At 46.1% G+C, this 24946-nt stretch overlaps 1 protein-coding gene across 2 annotated transcripts; it reads left to right on the forward strand.

Moving 5' to 3' along the window:
- The first annotated feature begins 230 nt into the window (after positions 1-230).
- LOC106572839 (pyridoxal phosphate homeostasis protein) lies at positions 231-24717 on the forward strand. 2 transcript variants are annotated; one of them, XM_014147367.2, is made up of 8 exons: positions 231-423; positions 3953-4060; positions 4170-4205; positions 4298-4373; positions 4678-4818; positions 23570-23712; positions 23829-23927; positions 24073-24717. In XM_014147367.2, the coding sequence occupies exons 1-8, from the start codon at positions 334-336 to the stop codon at positions 24226-24228; spliced, it is 849 nt and encodes a 282-aa protein (XP_014002842.1). In that variant the 5' UTR covers positions 231-333; the 3' UTR covers positions 24229-24717. The 2 variants fall into 2 exon arrangements, with proteins under 2 accessions (XP_014002842.1, XP_014002843.1); XM_014147368.2 differs by having other exon boundaries at positions 293-393.
- The last annotated feature ends 229 nt before the right edge of the window (positions 24718-24946 follow it).

The raw sequence follows: 24946 nt of genomic DNA on the forward strand, positions 1-24946 counted from the left end.
TGTTTTTGTTTTTTTACCTCTGTCTCAAGCATTTGATTGATTTAAATTTAAGGTCAAATTATAGTTAGGCGATAACATACAATGGAGATATAAGTCTATTCAAACATTGAGGGCTATTATCCCTAATAAATTCGTGTAACTGACTGCCACAATTTCTCACCTTTTTTATACACGTGACTACAATTAATGGACACGGGTTGATTTCAACAGTCAACACCAGGGGTCGCCATCTCACTTCACACAGGCTTTCTATGGTAGAGAAAGGACTTTTATTTTGACAGGTTGGTTACGCAGAGCCGGACTCTACCATTGGTTGCACAGTGTATTGAGGGCATGTGGAAAGTAGGAATGTCGGAGGAGGTTGGAAAAGCGTTACACGCGGTGGTAGACAAGGTAAATCAAGCGGCGGCACGTCGCCCCAAGGTAAGTCAAAGTTGGGAAGAACCCGTAACTACTTTAGATAGTCGTGCGAAATTGTCTTATTTAAAAGCGGGGGTGGACCAGTTGTATGTCAGGCAAAACACCTCAACCTTTGAGACGTTACACCGTAAAATGCACATTACATTTTGATATCTACTAATTAGCTAACAAACTTAGCTCTTTCCTATTGCATGGCCCGTGAAGCCAACTCTTTTAAACCACCTCTGTACCACGCGGAGGGTTAGACGATCTGCTCACTGCTGCTGCTCTTATCATGTTAACATCAATGTTTCGTAAGCGTTGCAAAACATTTATTCGATCAACTTCCGTGCTCACACCTGTTTTAGTAATTTAATTAACGTTTTGTATTGGTTCGATCGACACCATCCCACTACAATTGAACTAGCCTAGGCAGCCGATAGTGAGCGCTAGATCTGCACCGAAGACACTAGGTAGAGATCCTAAAATTGCTTCTCCAAATAGAAATCCCCGATGATGCTTGTAGGCGACGTCACGGTGACGTCGGCGATCTAATCTCATGCGTAGACGCACGTCATTGGGTCTTACGGTTGTATCGCGCCGAACTGCGCATGTGTAGGCCGTCAACTCAAAGGCACCCCTTTTGAGATATATGTATATATATATATATATTGATTTGAAGTTGTTTTTGACGAGAAAAAACAAACATTTTTTCACTTTCACGAGGTTGGAGTTAATAACATGTTCAACTATATTACTTAAGATATTGGCTCGAACCTAGGTTGTCTTTTAGATTTCGAGAAAATGAACTAAGGAATAATTGTTGACTTCTCATTGACTTGTCAAACCCCGGCCTGGTAAGTTTGGTCTGTTTTGCAAGCGTTCCCGGAAGTGTTGCGGTGTAACGCCTCTGGGTTTAGAAACTGCACTATCGTCTAGGGTTGATTTTCCCAGACGCCAAAGTAATACCACAGAGGAAGAGATGCTCAACTCCATCCTGCAGGTGGCGCTTTTTTGTTGTTTAGCCCACCAAGCAAGGACTTTATATATAGAGGTCAATGACCACGTTCACATGCACACCAATAACCCGTTGTTATTCGGGATACTCAAGTATTCTGTTTTTGACTTGACACATATAAACATATCACGTTTACAATAACCCCAAAAAGCTTGTATCCCGGTTATGAGAAACTCGGATAAGATGCCTGGGATATGCTGACCTTAGATAGGATACTGTGGCATGCAAACATCTTACTGCTGTTTTTCGCTGGCGGTCAGTTTAACATCATGGGTGTTAGATTTTTTTTCTTCGTCTGATTGTCAAACAAATCACTTTGTAGGCTACGTGCGCAGTTCGATACACCATAATGTATTTTGTTGATACTCTGTACATCACTGTATAGCCTACTGGCTACATTCACCCCTAATTTAGACCACTTTGTGTTTATAATTTCCGACATTTGGTAGGCTATATTATAATTTCCGACATTGGTAGGCCATTTTTACATGCTTGTTGCCCCAGAAGACTAAATAAAGTAGTGCTCACCAGAATAATATCTTGCATTGATATAATTAATGCATTAGTAACCGGGGAGAACGCAAAAACACTGGAAAGATGGGTCCTGTGGAAAATGTCCACATGTCATCAGTTTGACCGGTTTAAAGGAAATGAAAAGTTGAGAGAATGATGATACACGTTTCTGATAAGACTTCAGTTCGTCTTGGTGCATATTTTATGTGGTTGAAATACTGTCTGCTTGCATAACAGAGTCAAAGATAACACTACACCGAATTCCCATTTTCTCAAGAGATGCTGAAAGTAATAAATCATAATTCTCCACTCTCTTCCTGAGACAAAATTAACATTTGTTGTATAATTATACTGCAAGAAATGCATAATTCTGCAGGAGGTAGGATACATACACCTGAAACCCCACCTCTTTAAGGAATACCTGGGATAGGATAAAGTAATCCTTCAACCCCCCCCCCCCCTCCCAAAAAAATGATATAGATGTACTCTTGTAAAGTGGTTGTTCCACTGGATATTATAAGGTGAATGCACCAATTTGTAAGTCGCTCTGGATAAGAGCGTCTGCTAAATGACTTAAATGTAATGTAAATGAAAGGTCATAGATCTACAGTCAGTGTCCATAATTAAGTTACTATTTCATTTAGCCCATATTAACTTAAATGAGGATTATTCTGATTAGTCATGGATAAAGAGATACTCGTGAGCGGGATATGAAAGGGCGTCTAAACGTCTTATTTGGGATAAGATCTTAAGCGGGATATTAGCTACTATCCGGGAATATACGCACGTAAACTCATTCATTTCAACTCGGAGGTCCAGAGTTTCCGACATGACGTGAGCGCGGCATTATTAAATATTTATTTAATTTTATATTTGATAAAGAATACAAAACATACACATACAAACGACAACTACATCACACCTGCCCAGACCCACTAGCCTCTAACCCATCTCCAGTGCCCGCATCATTTTCCTCCACATGTCCTGAAACTGCACCATTTCATTTCTCTCCGTAGCCCACGCACTTTCAATATTTAAATAATAAATCATATTTTCTCCATTGTGTTAAAGATGAGTGATGAGAAGAGAATCGTCCAAACCATCGGGTATCTCACTAATAATTGGAGTTCATTTTAAGTCATTTCTGAGACGACGAACGCGACATTACTAGCCTACTGCGCGGGCAGACAACTATTTCAGATTTTAATGACAGGTTGTCATCTTGTAAGGAAATGCCAGCAGGCTAAAATAAGTGTATTTGGACAGTATATCTGTGTTGTGTTGTGTAGCTCAGTTGGTAGAGCATGGTGTTTGCAACGCATGGTGTTCGCAACGCCAGGGTTGTGGGTTCGATTCCCACGGGGGCCAGCACAGAAAAAATGAAATGAAATGTATGCATTCACTACTGTAAGTCGCTCTGGATAAGAGCGTCTGCTAAATGACTAAAATCTAAACGTTTCCACCGCTAATCCTAATACCTAACCTTAACCACAACCACACTGCTAACCCTAACCTTAACCACACTGCTAACCCTAATACCTAACCTTAACCTTGACCACACTGCTAACCTTAATGCCTAACCTTGACCACAACCACACTGCTAACTCTAATGCCTAACCTTAACCTTGACCACACTGCTAACCCTAATGCCTAACCTTGACCACAACCACACTGCTAACTCTAATGCCTAACCTTAACCACAACCACACTGCTAACCCTAATGCCTAACCTTGACCACACTGCTAATACTAATGCCTAACCTTGACCTCACTGCTAACCCTAATGCCAGCTAGCACAATTCTTCATTGTCTACACCATCTATTTCTCTTCGTTCCATATTGTGCCCCCAATATGCCCTCCTGAATGAGCATCAGATATCTACTGGACTGTCCTGAAGTAGTTCAGGTTAATCAAGATGTGACTGACTATCCCTTTGGCCAAGATGATATCATCCATACATCTTTTCATTTTATTCACCATATATTTTATTGCTCTTCTTTGTCCTCTGCTCTCCCACCCAAGACGTTGCCTGCAGTGCCGCCCCGCCTGGTAGCTGTAAGTAAGACGAAACCACCTGACATGGTGATCGAGGCGTACCGAAAAGGACATCGCAATTTTGGTGAAAACTATGTGAGTATTTGTATTGTACATGATGGTAACATGTTATACAATTACACATAACACCTTTTATTGCTAGTGTTACGACATTGGTGGTTTTACTTTTTCATTTGACTTTTAGGTGAATGAACTTGTGGATAAAGCATCAAATCTTCAGGTTGGTTCTAAGGTTGGAAGTCACATTATTCTTCATCTCATGACATGTCTATCCGACATCTGTAAAAAATATATTTTTATGTCCACATCTAGATTTTAGAATCATGCCCAGAAATCGAATGGCATTTTATTGGCCATTTACAGAAGAATAATGTCAACAAACTTTTGGGTAAGTAACATCTTGTGCAACATGTTATGCTTTGTGTTTTATACTATTTACTATTTTTAATAGTGTAGTGTTCTGCTCGGGTGCACCATAGGCCTCCATATTTAAAGCTTTCAACATCAACTTGCATGTCTCCTTATACCCATCAATCTACTCACACACTTCAATCTTTTTTTTTTTTTTTTTTAAAGCTGACATGTTTTGACTTTCGACCTCAAAATCGGTCTTTGTCAAGCTTTGAACACAATTCCATAGAATCCTTTAGTAGAGACGACAGATCTGAATTCTACTTACACACATCCCATAGGTGTACCAAACCTGTTCATGGTGGAGACGGTGGACTCAGCCAAGTTGGCCGACAAGGTGAACAGCTCCTGGCAGAGGTTAAGAGCAGCTAGTACGCAGACGTTAAAGATCATGGTTCAGATCAACACCAGTGGGGAGGAAAGTAAGTGTTCACACACACACACAGGTTGGCTTTTATTGAGATGGCTCATGTACTGGAGGCAGCTCTGCAGAGAGGTCACTAGCTCGCATAGCCACAATGTCATCAAATCTGATTTTTTTTTTACTAACCCTAATGCCTAACCACGACCACACTGCTAACCCTAATGCCTAACCAACAACCACACTGCTAACCCTAATGCCTAACCACGCTGCTAACCCTAATGCCTAACCACGCTGCTAACCCTAATGCCTAACCACACTGCTAAACCCTAATGCCTAACCACACTGCTAAACCCTAATGCCTAACCACACTGCTAAACCCTAATGCCTAACCACACTGCTAACCCTAATGCCTAACCACAACCACGCTGCTAACCCTAATGCCTAACCACGCTGCTAACCCTAATGCCTAACCACAACCACGCTGCTAACCCTAATGCCTAACCACGCTGCTAACCCTAATGCCTAACCACAACCACACTGCTAACCCTAATGCCTAACCAACAACCACACTGCTAACCCTAATGCCTAACCACGCTGCTAACCCTAATGCCTAACCACGCTGCTAAACCCTAATGCCTAACCACACTGCTAAACCCTAATGCCTAACCACGCTGCTAACCCTAATGCCTAACCACAACCACGCTGCTAACCCTAATGCCTAACCACGCTGCTAACCCTAATGCCTAACCACACCTGCTAACCCTAATGCCTAACCACAATCGCTAACCCTAATGCCTAACCACACACCACTGCTAACCCTAATGCCTAACCACGACCACACTGCTAACCCTAATGCCTAACCACACCTGCTAACCCTAATGCCTAACCACAAAACTGCTAACCCTAATGCCTAACCACACTGCTAACCCTAATGCCTAACCACACACTGCTAACCCTAATGCCTAACCACACTGCTAACCCTAATGCCTAACCACACTGCTAACCCTAATGCCTAACCACCGCTGCTAACCCTAATGCCTAACCACGCTGCTAACCCTAATGCCTAACCACGCTGCTAACCCTAATGCCTAACCACGCTGCTAACCCTAATGCCTAACCACACTGCTAACCCTAATGCCTAACCACACTGCTAACCCTAATGCCTAACCACACTGCTAACCCTAATGCCTAACCACACTGCTAACCCTAATGCCTAACCACACTGCTAACCCTAATGCCTAACCACAACCACGCTGCTAACCCTAATGCCTAACCAACAACCACACTGCTAACCCTAATGCCTAACCACAACCACACTGCTAACCCTAATGCCTAACCACAACCACACTGCTAAACCCAATGCCTAACCACACTGCTAAACCCTAATGCCTAACCACACTGCTAAACCCTAATGCCTAACCACACTGCTAACCCTAATGCCTAACCACACTGCTAACCCTAATGCCTAACCACGACCACACTGCTAACCCTAATGCCTAACCACACTGCTAAACCCTAATGCCTAACCACACTGCTAAACCCTAATGCCTAACCACACTGCTAAACACTAATGCCTAACCACACTGCTAACCCTAATGCCTAACCACACTGCTAACCCTAATGCCTAACCACACTGCTGACCCTGATGCCTATCCACGACCACACTGCTAACCCTAATGCCTAACCACGCTGCTAACCCTAATGCCTAACCACGCTGCTAACCCTAATGCCTAACCACGCTGCTAACCCTAATGCCTAACCACGCTGCTAACCCTAATGCCTAACCACACTGCTAACCCTAATGCCTAACCACACTGCTAACCCTAATGCCTAACCACGCTGCTAACCCTAATGCCTAACCACGCTGCTAACCCTAATGCCTAACCACGCTGCTAACCCTAATGCCTAACCACGACCACACTGCTAACCCTAATGCCTAACTCTAATGCCTAACCACACTGCTAACCCTAATGCCTAACCACACTGCTAACCCTAATGCCTAACCACGCTGCTAACCCTAATGCCTAACCACGCTGCTAACCCTAATGCCTAACCACGCTGCTAACCCTAATGCCTAACCACGCTGCTAACCCTAATGCCTAACCACGCTGCTAACCCTAATGCCTAACCACGCTGCTAACCCTAATGCCTAACCACGCTGCTAACCCTAATGCCTAACCACACTGCTAACCCTAATGCCTAACCACGACCACACTGCTAAACCCAATGCCTAACCACACTGCTAACCCTAATGCCTAACCACACTGCTAACCCTAATGCCTAACCACGCTGCTAACCCTAATGCCTAACCACGCTGCTAACCCTAATGCGTAACCAACAACCACACTGCTAACCCTAATGCCTAACCAACAACCACACTGCTAACCCTAATGCCTAACCACAACCACACTGCTAACCCTAATGCCTAACCACACTGCTAACCCTAATGCCTAACCACGCTGCTAACCCTAATGCCTAACCACACTGCTAACCCTAATGCCTAACCAACAACCACACTGCTAACCCTAATGCCTAACCAACAACCACACTGCTAACCCTAATGCCTAACCACAACCACACTGCTAACCCTAATGCCTAACCACGACCACACTGCTAACCCTAATGCCTAACCACAACCACACTGCTAACCCTAGTGCCTAACCAACAACCACACTGCTAACCCTAATGCCTAACCACACTGCTAACCCTAATGCCTAACCACGCTGCTAACCCTAATGCCTAACCACGCTGCTAACCCTAATGCCTAACCACGACCACACTGCTAACCCGAGTACCTAACCAACAACCACACTGCTAACCCTAATGCCTAACCACACTGCTAACCCTAATGCCTAACCACGACCACACTGCTAACCCTAATGCCTAACCAACAACCACACTGCTAACCCTAATGCCTAACCAACAACCACACTGCTAACCCTAATGCCTAACCACGACCACACTGCTAACCCTAATGCCTAACCACAACCACACTGCTAACCCTAATGCCTAACCAACAACCACACTGCTAACCCTAATGCCTAACCACAACCACACTGCTAACCCTAATGCCTAACCACAACCACACTGCTAACCCTAATGCCTAACCAACAACCACACTGCTAACCCTAATGCCTAACCAACAACCACACTGCTAACCCTAATGCCTAACCACAACCACACTGCTAACCCTAATGCCTAACCACAACCACACTGCTAACCCTAATGCCTAACCAACAACCACACTGCTAACCCTAATGCCTAACCACAACCACACTGCTAACCCTAATGCCTAACCACGACCACACTGCTAACCCTAATGCCTAACCACGACCACACTGCTAACCCTAATGCCTAACCACAACCACACTGCTAACCCTAATGCCTAACCACAACCACACTGCTAACCCTAATGCCTAACCACAACCACACTGCTAAACCCAATGCCTAACCACAACCACACTGCTAACCCTAATGCCTAACCACGACCACACTGCTAACCCTAATGCCTAACCACGACCACGCTGCTAACCCTAATGCCTAACCACACTGCTAACCCTAATGCCTAACCACACTGCTAAACCCTAATGCCTAACCCTAACCCTAACCCTAATGCCTAACCAACAACCACACTGCTAACCCTAATGCCTAACCACAACCACACTGCTAACCCTAATGCCTAACCACGACCACACTGCTAACCCTAATGCCTAACCACAACCACACTGCTAACCCTAGTGCCTAACCAACAACCACACTGCTAACCCTAATGCCTAACCACACTGCTAACCCTAATGCCTAACCACGCTGCTAACCCTAATGCCTAACCACGCTGCTAACCCTAATGCCTAACCACGCTGCTAACCCTAATGCCTAACCACGCTGCTAACCCTAATGCCTAACCACGACCACACTGCTAACCCGAGTACCTAACCACGACCACACTGCTAACCCTAATGCCTAACCAACAACCACACTGCTAACCCTAATGCCTAACCAACAACCACACTGCTAACCCTAATGCCTAACCACGACCACACTGCTAACCCTAATGCCTAACCACAACCACACTGCTAACCCTAATGCCTAACCAACAACCACACTGCTAACCCTAATGCCTAACCACAACCACACTGCTAACCCTAATGCCTAACCAACAACCACACTGCTAAACCCAATGCCTAACCAACAACCACGCTGCTAACCCTAATGCCTAACCAACAACCAGACTGCTAAACCCAATGCCTAACCAACAACCACACTGCTAACCCTAATGCCTAACCACAACCACACTGCTAACCCTAATGCCTAACCACACTGCTAACCCTAATGCCTAACCACGACCACACTGCTAACCCTAATGCCTAACCACGACCACACTGCTAACCCTAATGCCTAACCACGACCACACTGCTAACCCTAATGCCTAACCACGCTGCTAACCCTAATGCCTAACCACAACCACGCTGCTAACCCTAATGCCTAACCACACTGCTAACCCTAATGCCTAACCACACTGCTAACCCTAATGCCTAACCACACTGCTAACCCTAATGCCTAACCACACTGCTAACCCTAATGCCTAACCACACTGCTAACCCTAATGCCTAACCACGACCACACTGCTAACCCTAATGCCTAACCACACTGCTAAACCCTAATGCCTAACCACACTGCTAACCCTAATGCCTAACCACACTGCTAACCCTAATGCCTAACCACACTGCTAACCCTAATGCCTAACCACACTGCTAACCCTGATGCTTAACCACGACCACACTGCTAACCCTAATGCCTAACCACGCTGCTAACCCTAATGCCTAACCACGCTGCTAACCCTAATGCCTAACCACGACCACACTGCTAACCCTAATGCCTAACCACACTGCTAACCCTAATGCCTAACCACGCTGCTAACCCTAATGCCTAACCACACTGCTAACCACTCTGCTAACCCTAATGCCTAACCACGACCACACTGCTAACCCTAATGCCTAACCCTAATGCCTAACCACACTGCTAACCCTAATGCCTAACCACGCTGCTAACCCTAATGCCTAACCACGCTGCTAACCCTAATGCCTAACCACGCTGCTAACCCTAATGCCTAACCACGCTGCTAACCCTAATGCCTCACCACGCTGCTAACCCTAATGCCTCACCACGCTGCTAACCCTAATGCCTAACCACGCTGCTAACCCTAATGCCTAACCACGCTGCTAACCCTAATGCCTAACCACGCTGCTAACCCTAATGCCTAACCACACTGCTAACCCTAATGCCTAACCACGACCACACTGCTAAACCCAATGCCTAACCACACTGCTAACCCTAATGCCTAACCACGCTGCTAACCCTAATGCCTAACCACGCTGCTAACCCTAATGCCTGACCACGCTGCTAACCCTAATGCCTAACCAACAACCACACTGCTAACCCTAATGCCTAACCAACAACCACACTGCTAACCCTAATGCCTAACCACAACCACACTGCTAACCCTAGTGCCTAACCAACAACCACACTGCTAACCCTAATGCCTAACCAACAACCACACTGCTAACCCTAATGCCTAACCAACAACCACACTGCTAACCCTAGTGCCTAACCAACAACCACACTGCTAACCCTAATGCCTAACCACAACCACACTGCTAACCCTAATGCCTAACCACGACCACACTGCTAACCCTAGTGCCTAACCAACAACCACACTGCTAACCCTAATGCCTAACCACACTGCTAACCCTAATGCCTAACCACGCTGCTAACCCTAATGCCTAACCACGCTGCTAACCCTAATGCCTAACCAACAACCACACTGCTAACCCTAATGCCTAACCACACTGCTAACCCTAATGCCTAACCACGACCACACTGCTAACCCTAATGCCTAACCAACAACCACACTGCTAACCCCAATGCCTAACCAACAACCACACTGCTAACCCAATGCCTAACCACAACCACACTGCTAACCCTAATGCCTAACCAACAACCACACTGCTAACCCTAATGCCTAACCACGACCACACTGCTAACCCTAATGCCTAACCAACAACCACACTGCTAACCCTAGTGCCTAACCAACAACCACAATGCTAACCCTAGTGCCTAACCAACAACCACACTGCTAACCCTAATGCCTAACCACAACCACACTGCTAACCCTAATGCCTAACCAACAACCACACTGCTAACCCTAATGCCTAACCACAACCACACTGCTAACCCTAATGCCTAACCACAACCACACTGCTAACCCTAATGCCTAACCAACAACCACACTGCTAACCCTAATGCCTAACCAACAACCACACTGCTAACACTAATGCCTAACCACGACCACACTGCTAACCCTAATGCCTAACCACACTGCTAACCCTAATGCCTAACCACACTGCTAACCCTAATGCCTAACCACACTGCTAACCCTAATGCCTAACCACACTGCTAACCCTAATGCCTAACCACACTGCTAACCCTAATGCCTAACCACGACCACACTGCTAACCCTAATGCCTAACCACGACCACACTGCTAACCCTAATGCCTAACCACGACCACACTGCTAACCCTAATGCCTAACCACAACCACACTGCTAACCCTAATGCCTAACCACAACCACACTGCTAACCCTAATGCCTAACCACGACCACGCTGCTAACCCTAATGCCTAACCACGACCACGCTGCTAACCCTAATGCCTAACCACGACCACGCTGCTAACCCTAATGCCTAACCACGACCACGCTGCTAACCCTAATGCCTAACCACGACCACGCTGCTAACCCTAATGCCTAACCACGACCACACTGCTAACCCTAATGCCTAACCACACTGCTAACCCTAATGCCTAACCACACTGCTAAACCCTAATGCCTAACCACACTGCTAAACCCTAATGCCTAACCACACTGCTAACCCTAATGCCTAACCACACTGTTAACCCTAATGCCTAACCACACTGCTAACCCTAATGCCTAACCACACTGCTAACCCTAATGCATAACTACGACCACACTGCTAACCCTAATGCCTAACCACGCTGCTAACCCTAATGCCTAACCACGCTGCTAACCCTAATGCCTAACCACACTGCTAACCCTAATGCCTAACCACGACCACACTGCTAACCCTAATGCCTAACCACACTGCTAACCCTAATGCCTAACCACGCTGCTAACCCTAATGCCTAACCACGACCACACTGCTAACCCTAATGCCTAACCACACTGCTAACCCTAATGCCTAACCCTAATGCCTAACCACACTGCTAACCCTAATGCCTAACCACTCTGCTAACCCTAATGCCTAACCACGCTGCTAACCATAATGCCTAACCACGCTGCTAACCCTAATGCCTAACCACGCTGCTAACCCTAATGCCTAACCACGCTGCTAACCCTAATGCCTAACCAACAACCACACTGCTAACCCTAATGCCTAACCACAACCACACTGCTAACCCTAATGCCTAACCACAACCACACTGCTAACCCTAATGCCTAACCAACAACCACACTGCTAACCCTAGTGCCTAACCAACAACCACACTGCTAACCCTAATGCCTAACCACGCTGCTAACCCTAATGCCTAACCACGCTGCTAACCCTAATGCCTAACCACGACCACACTGCTAACCCTAGTGCCTAACCACACTGCTAACCCTAATGCCTAACCACAACCACACTGCTAACCCTAATGCCTAACCAACAACCACACTGCTAACCCTAATGCCTAACCAACAACCACACTGCTAACCCTAATGCCTAACCACGACCACACTGCTAACCCTAGTGCCTAACCAACAACCACACTGCTAACCCTAATGCCTAACCACAACCACACTGCTAACCCTAATGCACAACCACACTGCTAAACCCAATGCCTAACCACAACCACACTGCTAACCCTAATGCCTAACCAACAACCACACTGCTAACCCTAATGCCTAACCAACAACCACACGGCTAACCCTAATGCCTAACCACGACCACACTGCTAACCCTAATGCCTAACCAACAACCACACTGCTAACACTAATGCCTAACCACAACCACACTGCTAAACCCAATGCCTAACCAACAACCACACTGCTAACCCTAATGCCTAACCAACAACCACACTGCTAACCCTAATGCCTAACCACGACCACACTGCTAACCCTAATGCCTAACCAACAACCACACTGCTAACCCTAGTGCCTAACCAACAACCACACTGCTAACCCTAATGCCTAACCAACAACCACACTGCTAACCCAATGCCTAACCACAACCACACTGCTAACCCTAATGCCTAACCACACTGCTAACCCTAATGCCTAACCACACTGCTAACCCTAATGCCTAACCACGACCACGCTGCTAACCCTAATGCCTAACCACGCTGCTAACCCTAATGCCTAACCACGACCACACTGCTAACCCGAGTGCCTAACCAACAACCATACTGCTAACCCTAATGCCTAACCACACTGCTAACCCTAATGCCTAACCACGACCACACTGCTAACCCTAATGCCTAACCAACAACCACACTGCTAACCCTAATGCCTAACCAACAACCACACTGCTAACCCTAATGCCTAACCACGACCACACTGCTAACCCTAATGCCTAACCAACAACCACACTGCTAACCCTAATGCCTAACCAACAACCACAATGCTAACCCTAGTGCCTAACCAACAACCACACTGCTAACCCTAATGCCTAACCACAACCACACTGCTAACCCTAATGCCTAACCAACAACCACACTGCTAACCCTAATGCCTAACCACAACCACACTGCTAACCCTAATGCCTAACCACAACCACACTGCTAACCCTAATGCCTAACCAACAACCACACTGCTAACCCTAATGCCTAACCAACAACCATACTGCTAACCCTAATGCCTAACCACGACCACACTGCTAACCCTAATGCCTAACCACGACCACACTGCTAACCCTAATGCCTAACCACACTGCTAACCCTAATGCCTAACCAACAACCACACTGCTAACCCTAATGCCTAACCACGACCACACTGCTTACCCTAATGCCTAACCACGACCACACTGCTAACCCTAATGCCTAACCACAACCACACTGCTAACCCTAATGCCTAACCACAACCACACTGCTAACCCTAATGCCTAACCACAACCACACTGCTAACCCTAATGCCTAACCACAACCACACTGCTAACCCTAATGCCTAACCACAACCACACTGCTAACCCTAATGCCTAACCACAACCACACTGCTAACCCTAATGCCTAACCACGACCACACTGCTAACCCTAATGCCTAACCACGACCACACTGCTAACCCTAATGCCTAACCACGACCACACTGCTAACCCTAATGCCTAACCACGACCACACTGCTAACCCTAATGCCTAACCACGACCACGCTGCTAACCCTAATGCCTAACCACGACCACGCTGCTAACCCTAATGCCTAACCACACTGCTAACCCTAATGCCTAACCACACTGCTAAACCCTAATGCCTAACCACACTGCTAAACCCTAATGCCTAACCACACTGCTAAACCCTAATGCCTAACCACACTGCTAACCCTAATGCCTAACCACACTGCTAACCCTAATGCCTAACCACACTGCTAACCCTAATGCCTAACCACACTGCTAACCCTAATGCCTAACCACGACCACACTGCTAACCCTAATGCCTAACCACGCTGCTAACCCTAATGCCTAACCACGCTGCTAACCCTAATGCCTAACCACGACCACACTGCTAACCCTAATGCCTAACCACACTGCTAACCCTAATGCCTAACCACGCTGCTAACCCTAATGCCTAACCACGCACCACACTGCTAACCCTAATGCCTAACCACACTGCTAACCCTAATGCCTAACCCTAATGCCTAACCACACTGCTAACCCTAATGCCTAACCACGCTGCTAACCCTAATGCCTAACCACGCTGCTAACCCTAATGCCTAACCACGCTGCTAACCCTAATGCCTAACCACGCTGCTAACCCTAATGCCTAACCACGCTGCTAACCCTAATGCCTAACCAACAACCACACTGCTAACCCTAATGCCTAACCACAACCACACTGCTAACCCTAATGCCTAACCACAACCACACTGCTAACCCTAATGCCTAACCAACAACCACACTGCTAACCCTAATGCCTAACCAACAACCACACTGCTAACCCTAGTGCCTAACCAACAACCACACTGCTAACCCTAATGCCTAACCACACTGCTAACCCTAATGCCTAACCACGCTGCTAACCCTAATGCCTAACCACGCTGCTAACCCTAATGCCTAACCACGACCACACTGCTAACCCTAGTGCCTAACCAACAACCACACTGCTAACCCTAATGCCTAACCACACTGCTAACCCTAATGCCTAACCACACTGCTAACCCTAATGCCTAACCAACAACCACACTGCTAACCCTAATGCCTAACCAACAACCACACTGCTAACCCTAATGCCTAACCACGACCACACTGCTAACCCTAGTGCCTAACCAACAACCACACTGCTAACCCTAATGCCTAACCACAACCACACTGCTAACCCTAATGCACAACCACACTGCTAAACCCAATGCCTAACCAACAACCACACTGCTAACCCTAATGCCTAACCAACAACCACACTGCTAACCCTAATGCCTATCCACGACCACACTGCTAACCCTAATGCCTAACCAACGACCACACTGCTAACCCTAGTGCCTAACCAACAACCACACTGCTAACCCTAATGCCTAACCACACTGCTAACCCTAATGCCTAACCACGACCACACTGCTAACCCTAATGCCTAACCAACAACCACACTGCTAACCCTAATGCCTAACCAACAACCACACTGCTAACCCTAATGCCTAACCACGACCACACTGCTAACACTAATGCCTAACCACACTGCTAACCCTAATGCCTAACCACGACCACACTGCTAACCCTAATGCCTAACCAACAACCACACTGCTAACCCTAGTGCCTAACCAACAACCACACTGCTAACCCTAATGCCTAACCACAACCACACTGCTAACCCTAATGCACAACCACACTGCTAAACCCAATGCCTAACCACAACCACACTGCTAACCCTAATGCCTAACCAACAACCACACTGCTAACCCTAATGCCTAACCAACAACCACACTGCTAACCCTAATGCCTAACCAACAACCACACGGCTAACCCTAATGCCTAACCAACAACCACACTGCTAACACTAATGCCTAACCAACAACCACACTGCTAAACCCAATGCCTAACCAACAACCACACTGCTAACCCTAATGCCTAACCACAACCACACTGCTAACCCTAATGCCTAACCAACAACCACACTGCTAACCCTAATGGCTAACCACGACCACACTGCTAACCCTAATGCCTAACCAACAACCACATTGCTAACCCTAATGCCTAACCAACAACCACACTGCTAACCCTAATGCCTAACCAACAACCACACTGCTAACCCTAATGCCTAACCAACAACCACACTGCTAAACCCAATGCCTAACCACAACCACACTGCTAACCCTAATGCCTAACCAACAACCACACTGCTAAACCCAATGCCTAACTAACAACCACACTGCTAACCCTAATGCCTAACCACAACCACACTGCTAAACCCAATGCCTAACTAACAACCACACTGCTAACCCTAATGCCTAACCACAACCACACTGCTAACCCAATGCCTAACCACAACCACACTGCTAACCCTAATGCCTAACCAACAACCACACTGCTAACCCTAATGCCTAACTAACAACCACACTGCTAACCCTAATGCCTAACCACACTGCTAACCCTAATGCCTAACCACAACCACACTGCTAACCCTAATGCCTAACCACACTGCTAACCCTAATGCCTAACCACGCCACACTGCTAACCCTAATGCCTAACCACAACCACACTGCTAACCCTAATGCCTAACCAACAACCACACTGCTAACCCTAATGCCTAACCACACTGCTAACCCTAATGCCTAACCACGACCACACTGCTAAACCCAATGCCTAACCACAACCACACTGCTAACCCTAATGCCTAACCAACAACCACACTGCTAACCCTAATGCCTAACCACACTGCTAACCCTAATGCCTAACCACGACCACACTGCTAAACCCAATGCCTAACCACAACCACACTGCTAACCCTAATGCCTAACCAACAACCACACTGCTAACCCTAATGCCTAACCACAACCACACTGCTAACCCTAATGCCTAACCACGACCACGCTGCTAACCCTAATGCCTAACCACAACCACACTGCTAACCCTAATGCCTAACCACGACCACGCTGCTAACCCTAATGCCTAACCACAACCACACTGCTAACCCTAATGCCTAACCAACAACCACACTGCTAAACCCAATGCCTAACCACAACCACACTGCTAACCCTAATGCCTAACTAACAACCACACTGCTAACCCTAATGCCTAACCACACTGCTAACCCTAATGCCTAACCACGACCACACTGCTAAACCCAATGCCTAACCAACAACCACACTGCTAACCCTAATGCCTAACCACAACCACACTGCTAACCCTAATGCCTAACCAACAACCACACTGCTAACCCTAATGCCTAACTAACAACCACACTGCTAACCCTAATGCCTAACCACAACCACACTGCTAACCCAATGCCTAACCACAACCACACTGCTAACCCTAATGCCTAACCAACAACCACACTGCTAACCCTAATGCCTAACCACAACCACACTGCTAACACTAATGCCTAACTAACAACCACACTGCTAACCCAATGCCTAACCACAACCACACTGCTAACCCTAATGCCTAACCACAACCACACTGCTAACCCTAATGCCTAACCAACAACCACACTGCTAACCCTAATGCCTAACCACGCTGCTAACCCTAATGCCTAACCACGCTGCTAACCCTAATGCCTAACCACACTGCTAACCCTAATGCCTAACCACACTGCTAACCCTAATGCCTAACCACGACCACACTGCTAACCCTAATGCCTAACCACGACCACACTGCTAACCCTAATGCCTAACCAACAACCACACTGCTAACCCTAATGCCTAACCAACAACCACACTGCTAACCCTAATGCCTAACCACAACCACACTGCTAACCCTAATGCCTAACCAACAACCACACTGCTAACCCTAATGCCTAACCACGCTGCTAACCCTAATGCCTAACCACGCTGCTAACCCTAATGCCTAACCACGCTGCTAACCCTAATGCCTAACCACGCTGCTAACCCTAATGCCTAACCACGCTGCTAACCCTAATGCCTAACCACGCTGCTAACCCTAATGCCTAACCAACGACCACACTGCTAACCCTAATGCCTAACCAACAACCACACTGCTAACCCTAATGCCTAACCCACACTGCTAACCCTAATGCCTAACCAACAACCACACTGCTAACCCTAATGCCTAACCACGACCACACTGCTAACCCTAATGCCTAACCAACAACCACACTGCTAACCCTAATGCCTAACCAACAACCACACTGCTAACCCTAATGCCTAACCACGCTGCTAACCCTAATGCCTAACCACAACCACACTGCTAACCCTAATGCCTAACCACGACCACACTGCTAACCCTAATGCCTAACCACACTGCTAACCCTAATGCCTAACCAACAACCACACTGCTAACCCTAATGCCTAACCAACAACCACACTGCTAACCCTAATGCCTAACCAACAACCACACTGCTAACCCTAATGCCTAACCACGACCACACTGCTAACCCTAATGCCTAACTAACAACCACACTGCTAACCCTAATGCCTAACTAACAACCACACTGCTAACCCTAATGCCTAACTAACAACCACACTGCTAACCCTAATGCCTAACTAACAACCACACTGCTAACCCTAATGCCTAACCAACAACCACACTGCTAACCCTAATGCCTAACCAACAACCACACTGCTAACCCTAATGCCTAACCACAACCACACTGCTAACCCTAATGCCTAACCAACAACCACACTGCTAACCCTAATGCCTAACCACAACCACACTGCTAACCCTAATGCCTAACCACGACCACACTGCTAACCCTAATGCCTAACCACACTGCTAACCCTAATGCCTAACCACACTGCTAACCCTAATGCCTAACCACGACCACACTGCTAACCCTAATGCCTAACCACACTGCTAACCCTAATGCCTAACCACACTGCTAACCCTAATGCCTAACCACGACCACACTGCTAACCCTAATGCCTAACCACACTGCTAACCCTAATGCCTAACCACACTGCTAAACCCTAATGCCTAACCACACTGCTAACCCTAATGCCTAACCACACTGCTAACCCTAATGCCTAACCACACTGCTAAACCCTAATGCCTAACCACACTGCTAAACCCTAATGCCTAACCACACTGCTAACCCTAATGCCTAACCACACTGCTAACCCTAATGCCTAACCACGCTGCTAACACTAGTGCCTAACCAACAACCACACTGCTAACCCTAATGCCTAACCAACAACCACACTGCTAACCCTAATGCCTAACCACAACCACACTGCTAACCCAATGCCTAACCTTAAAGGGGAATGGAAACACCAGGATTTAGAACTCCAGCTAACTGTAAATCTCCATATTGGCATTGTTGCATCACTGACAGGAGAGAACATTTTGGAACTCCCCAAAATGTCTGAATTTACCTAGTCGCTCCAAGACTGAGAATGAGTTTATAACAGAGAATGAAATAACTTTAGTTAGGGAACCAATAAACCTACTGAAGCTGCTCATGTTTGAGCCAAACGTTTCCCCAGATCAAATAGTTGGTTCTCGTAGAAGTAACAACACAGATATGCCGCCTGAAACACCTCAGCTAGAGGGTCTGCGTAGCCAAACACAAACTGGTGTGAGTGGGGATGCCGCCAGGTAATGTCTAGAGTATGAGTGTGTGTGTGTTGTAGAGAGATGGTGGTGATACAGCACAAAATCCCAGCAGATGGTGACTGTATTACATCCAGGTCAGAGGTTCCTGTCAGTCTGTCTGGATGGTGATGTATTACATCCAGTCAGAGGTTCCTGTCAGTCTGTCTGGATGGTGACTGGTTCCTGTCAGTCTGTCTGGATGGTGACTGTATTACATCCAGTCATAGGTTCCTGTCAGTCTGTCTGGATGGTGACTGTATTACATCCAGTCAGAGGTTCCTGTCAGTCTGTCTGGATGGTGATGTATTACATCCAGTCAGAGGTTCCTGTCAGTCTGTCTGGATGGTGATGTATTACATCCAGTCAGAGGTTCCTGTCAGTCTGTCTGGATGGTGACTGGTTCCTGTCAGTCTGTCTGGATGGTGACTGGTTCCTGTCAGTCTGTCTGGATGGTGATGTATTACATCCAGTCAGAGGTTCCTGTCAGTCTGTCTGGATGGTGATGTATTACATCCAGTCAGAGGTTCCTGTCAGTCTGTCTGGATGGTGACTGGTTCCTGTCAGTCTGTCTGGATGGTGATATACTCTTCAGAGGTTCCTGTCAGTCTGTCTGGATGGTGATGTATTACATCCAGTCAGAGGTTCCTGTCAGTCTGTCTGGATTGTGATGTATTTATTGGACGTGTCATTAATCCTTATGAAGGACTTCCTGGCAGAAGAGGTTACTCGACCAGTCAGCAGCCGATATGCCAGTTAAATAATTGGTGAAATTTTCTTGATTATAAATGTGAGGTTAATATCAGTAGTAACTAGGTCCTCAGTAAATATAATCAGTATCCTATAAAGCTGTTTATTATCAGTGCTGTTGGGCGCGTTGGTAACACATTTACCTTTTAAATTAGACGACCGGAGTTGGAATCGCAGACAGCTTCATGATTCATCAAATCTCATTCTAACCAATAATGGGACATGCTCGTTATAAATACATAGTGATTTCATTTCGGTTTCAGACTAACTTTTCTTATGATTTGTTTGCAGAGCTTACAGGCTGGCAGTTTATCACCAGTTCACCCTATGGGCACAAGGGAGAATTAGAAGGGGTGTACGGCATCACGTCCCCGCATGTGTCGTTTCTTCCAAAAGGCACACATAGCCAGAAGCAAAGGCATTGAATAAAACCAGTTCATTTAGTAAATCTAGCCAAACCTGAGACATAGACCTAATGCCTGAGCCTTATGTAAAAATAGTATTAGTTAGCTTGTCCCCTATAACAACAGGTTCAATTGTAACCAGATAAACTTGCTTTGAAGATTTAAACTACTTTCAGTGCGCACTTATCCCGTGTCCCTGTCTCTAGAGTAGTGACTTCAACTAGCTTTGGCTGCCATCTATTGGAAAGGAATGGTAACTACACTGGGCAACTAGTTGGCAGAGTCAAAGTAGACTTTAATAATATATACCATTTAGCAGACGCCTTTAACAAACGCAAACTGGGTACATAGTAGTGGAAACAGGTCATAGAAACAGGATTACAATTTTGATATCATGGATGGTCAGTCCTTGCATCTATAAAGCTCTGCCTATGCATTTGAGAGTGGTTACATTTCTCCAGCCCCATCCCTCAGCTTTTTAACGAAAGAGGAGCAGGGAGACACTTTGTTGTTGTTTCTACTGCTGATTACCACTTTAAGTTAAAATGCAGATTAAATACACACCAAAATATGTTACAGATACTATAAAAATGTCCCATCCAGCACAGCAAACAATCAAATGTATTTTACAAAAGCCCTTTTTACATTAAAATACTAAGCACAAGGCCTCCCGAGTGGCGCAGTGGTCTAAGGCAGTGCTAGCTGTGCCACTAGAGATTCTGGGTTCGAGCCCAGGCTCTGTTGCAGCCGGCCGCGACCGGGAGGCCCATGGGGCGGCGCACAATTGTCCCAGCGTCGTCCGGGTTAGGAGAGGGTTTGGCCGGCAGGGATGTCCTTGTCTCATCGCGCACTAGTGACTCCTGTGGTGGGCCGGGCGCAGTGCACGCTGACACAGTCGCCAGGTGTACGATGTTCCTCCGACACATTGGTGCGGCTGGCTTCCGGGTTGGATGGGCATTGTGTCAAGAAGCAGTGCTGCTTGGTTGGGTTGTGTTTCGGAGGACGCATGGCTCTTGACCTTCGCCTCTCCCGAGTCCGTACAGGAGTTGCAGCGATGAGACAAGACTGTAGCTACCACTTATTGGATACCACGAAACTGGGGATAAAAAAGGGGTGAAAAATAATAAATAAATACTAACCACAGTGGTTATAGAGGGTGCAACAGTTCAACACCTCAGGAGCTTTTCATAGCCAAGCATTCATAGGTTGAGAGAGTCAGCAGAACCAGGACATGGTAGCACATCCACTCCGATTCCCTTTATGGGTGGGTGCATCTTTTGAATTCGCTGTTGAATGGCCTGCTCCTTCTCCATTTTCGGAACAGTGATTCTGAGCTCTCAGGTTCATACAGCGAGTTCTGGTCTTCACTGATCTCACTCTCCATCAGCTCCATCTGTGGCGTATCGGGGCAGGATTCAGTGGTATACTGATAGTTGTGAGCGCAATCTAGCTGGACCCCGAGCTCTTTAGTGATGGTCCCGGTGGCCCTCTTCTCCACCACAGCACAGGAACACTCTGGCACCCTGGGGTCAGTTTGGCATGCTGTACTAACCGTTCTTTCCTGCTGGTAGAAAACAATTAAGGCATCTATTAGGCTATAGTTATATTCAAGAATCACTGCATATACTTGAAATAAACAATAGCTTTAGAAATAACAGATTTACATGAACCATCTCTGCACAGTCTCCACCAGGATGAAAACATGTTCAGGGATGAAGATGTCATCCTGAAAACAACCGTTTTGTTAAGACAACTGACCCCACCAGTCGGCATTAACAAGCTACCTGTTGTATGCTTTGTCAACACACACAGCAAATACAAGGACAATTTTTTTTTCTAACGCTAGCCTAGTCAACAACAGTCCTGACCGGTTAACGTTACCTCACGCTCCAATGCATTGACTCGCGTCGCCTCCTCTGTTCAGTAGCTTTTGCTTGACTCCAAACTTTGGACCAAAGTCTGCGATGTTGATGATGGTCGGTCGGTAACCCCTACACCATAACTCTCCATTTCAAATGGAGGCGCAAACAGAGGTCTTCAACGTAGGCCTGGCTCCTTTCCATTCGGAAACTCCCGGTTGCCGCATCGAAAGTGCCCTTCATCGCGAATGCAGTCTGCAGATTCTGCTAGCTCGATCTAGCACGTCCTTCCTCTTCAGGACATGGAGCCACTTCTTCAAAAGTTGTGGGTTCTTAGGCAGCCGATGGTAGTTTACCGAGGGATTTTTGTTGTTGAGCCAATTCATACAGCCTGGCGCTATACAGTTCATGTTTGAATTAGTACTTGGTGTTGCCATCATCGTTGTCCGCACCTAACCTCTGTCTTCGATTCACTCTCTGCGCGAAAACTCAATACCACAGACCCATTTAAAATGGCGCTGACCATAGCTCAAATAAACCTTGTCGACGATCAAAATACTAAATATAGAGATGTTTTTATGTTAAATCCACATGTTTAGTATTAGTGGATTGAAAACATATCTTTGCTTAGATTTACTTCCTAAAATCTTTCCATTCCCCTTTTTAAATTAAGACCAAAAAGCAAATGTTTTTTTTCGCATGTATTTTTTTTACCATATAGCCAATTGCAACTGGCCCATCTAGAGGAACCCGCTCAGTGTTTCCTCCTGGGAAAGACTCATGACAATAAACGTCAACCTGCCAGACAGATACACTAACTACCGTTCTATGTTGCCACTAGGTAAACATGGACTGCCTCCTGGTGAGACAGTGAACACAGTGAAACACATTTTATCCAAATGCTCTGCCCTTCACTTCTCTGGACTCATGACCATTGGTCGCTATGGCTACGACCTAGCTGATGGCCCTAACCCAGATTTTCAGGTATTTGGCTGTTCTGATTACCCTGACTTGCCTAGTTAAATAAAAAATGTTTTGTGTTAAGGCTTTTGGTAAAGATCTATAGGTGTATGTTAAGTCTGTTGTGCATCACCAACCAGGCTTTGCTGAGTCGGCGACAGGAAGTGTGTGCCAGTCTACAGCTGCCCCTTGAGGATGTAGAGCTTAGTATGGGCATGTCCACTGACTTTGAACACGCGGTAAGTTCCACTGTCTCAGCCTTCTTAATTGCTAATACAATATGTTCTTAACATATTGATTTAGCTACCCATTACTACTTGAATGCTCATGCTGTTTGTATAAATTATACCCTTCTGAGGTATTCTTTTCCATTTCCTCCTTTAGATTGAGGTGGGTTCAACCAACGTGCGAGTTGGTAGTACTATTTTTGGGAATAGGGATTATCCCAACACTCCCACTCCCAGTCCAGAGAAAAAGTCCAAGGTTCCGACAGAAGAAGCAGCTAAGAAGATGGAGCGTCTCACTGTGACAGAACAGTGATGTTTCTCCTCCCTACACTCACACAGGCTGAAAAGGAATTCAGTATTTTATGAGAATTAACTGGAAAAAAATGTCTTTGGTTGATCTAGATTTTCAATTCATTTCTACGGAGCCCATTCATTTGAGTATTTTTGGAAGGAATTCGATCTTCAAGTTGACATTACAAACAGATTTTTAAATTACTTCTCACATTTGGCATAGATTCTCATTACTCAATTGATGTTGGATATAAGAAGCTATAACTCACATCTCAATCTTGTGCCAACCCTAGATTCAATAGATAGCGTTTAACACGATAACATATCGATCATTCAGAGTCAAGCAGAGCTGGAGTTTATATCTAATCTAGCAAATGTTTTGATAATTACTATACTGAACTCTTGACCGTTTTGAATATCCCAGTGATTGGGAATCTTACATAGTAAAATGTCACATTTTTCTGGCAAAATACTTGTGATTTAATAATAAACATACCCCCCCTTTATGATGGATGGTATTGTGAGTCAATTCAATTCTGTATGGTGTTGTCAAACGATAACTTATTTTTTTTCTTGATGAACACAATTACAAAACTGCAGGTAGAGTCACTGATACAATATGTTTACAGGAGTATTATTTGTGATATCAATGATTATTTTGGTCTGAGTTATGTGTTGGTGCACTGAAAGATTTAACCTATGCAAAGAAGAAATATTTTTGTTCTGCTATGATTTTCTTA

Source organism: Salmo salar, chromosome ssa15, assembly GCF_905237065.1.
Source record: "Salmo salar chromosome ssa15, Ssal_v3.1, whole genome shotgun sequence".
Classification (NCBI taxonomy): Eukaryota; Metazoa; Chordata; class Actinopteri; order Salmoniformes; family Salmonidae; genus Salmo; species Salmo salar.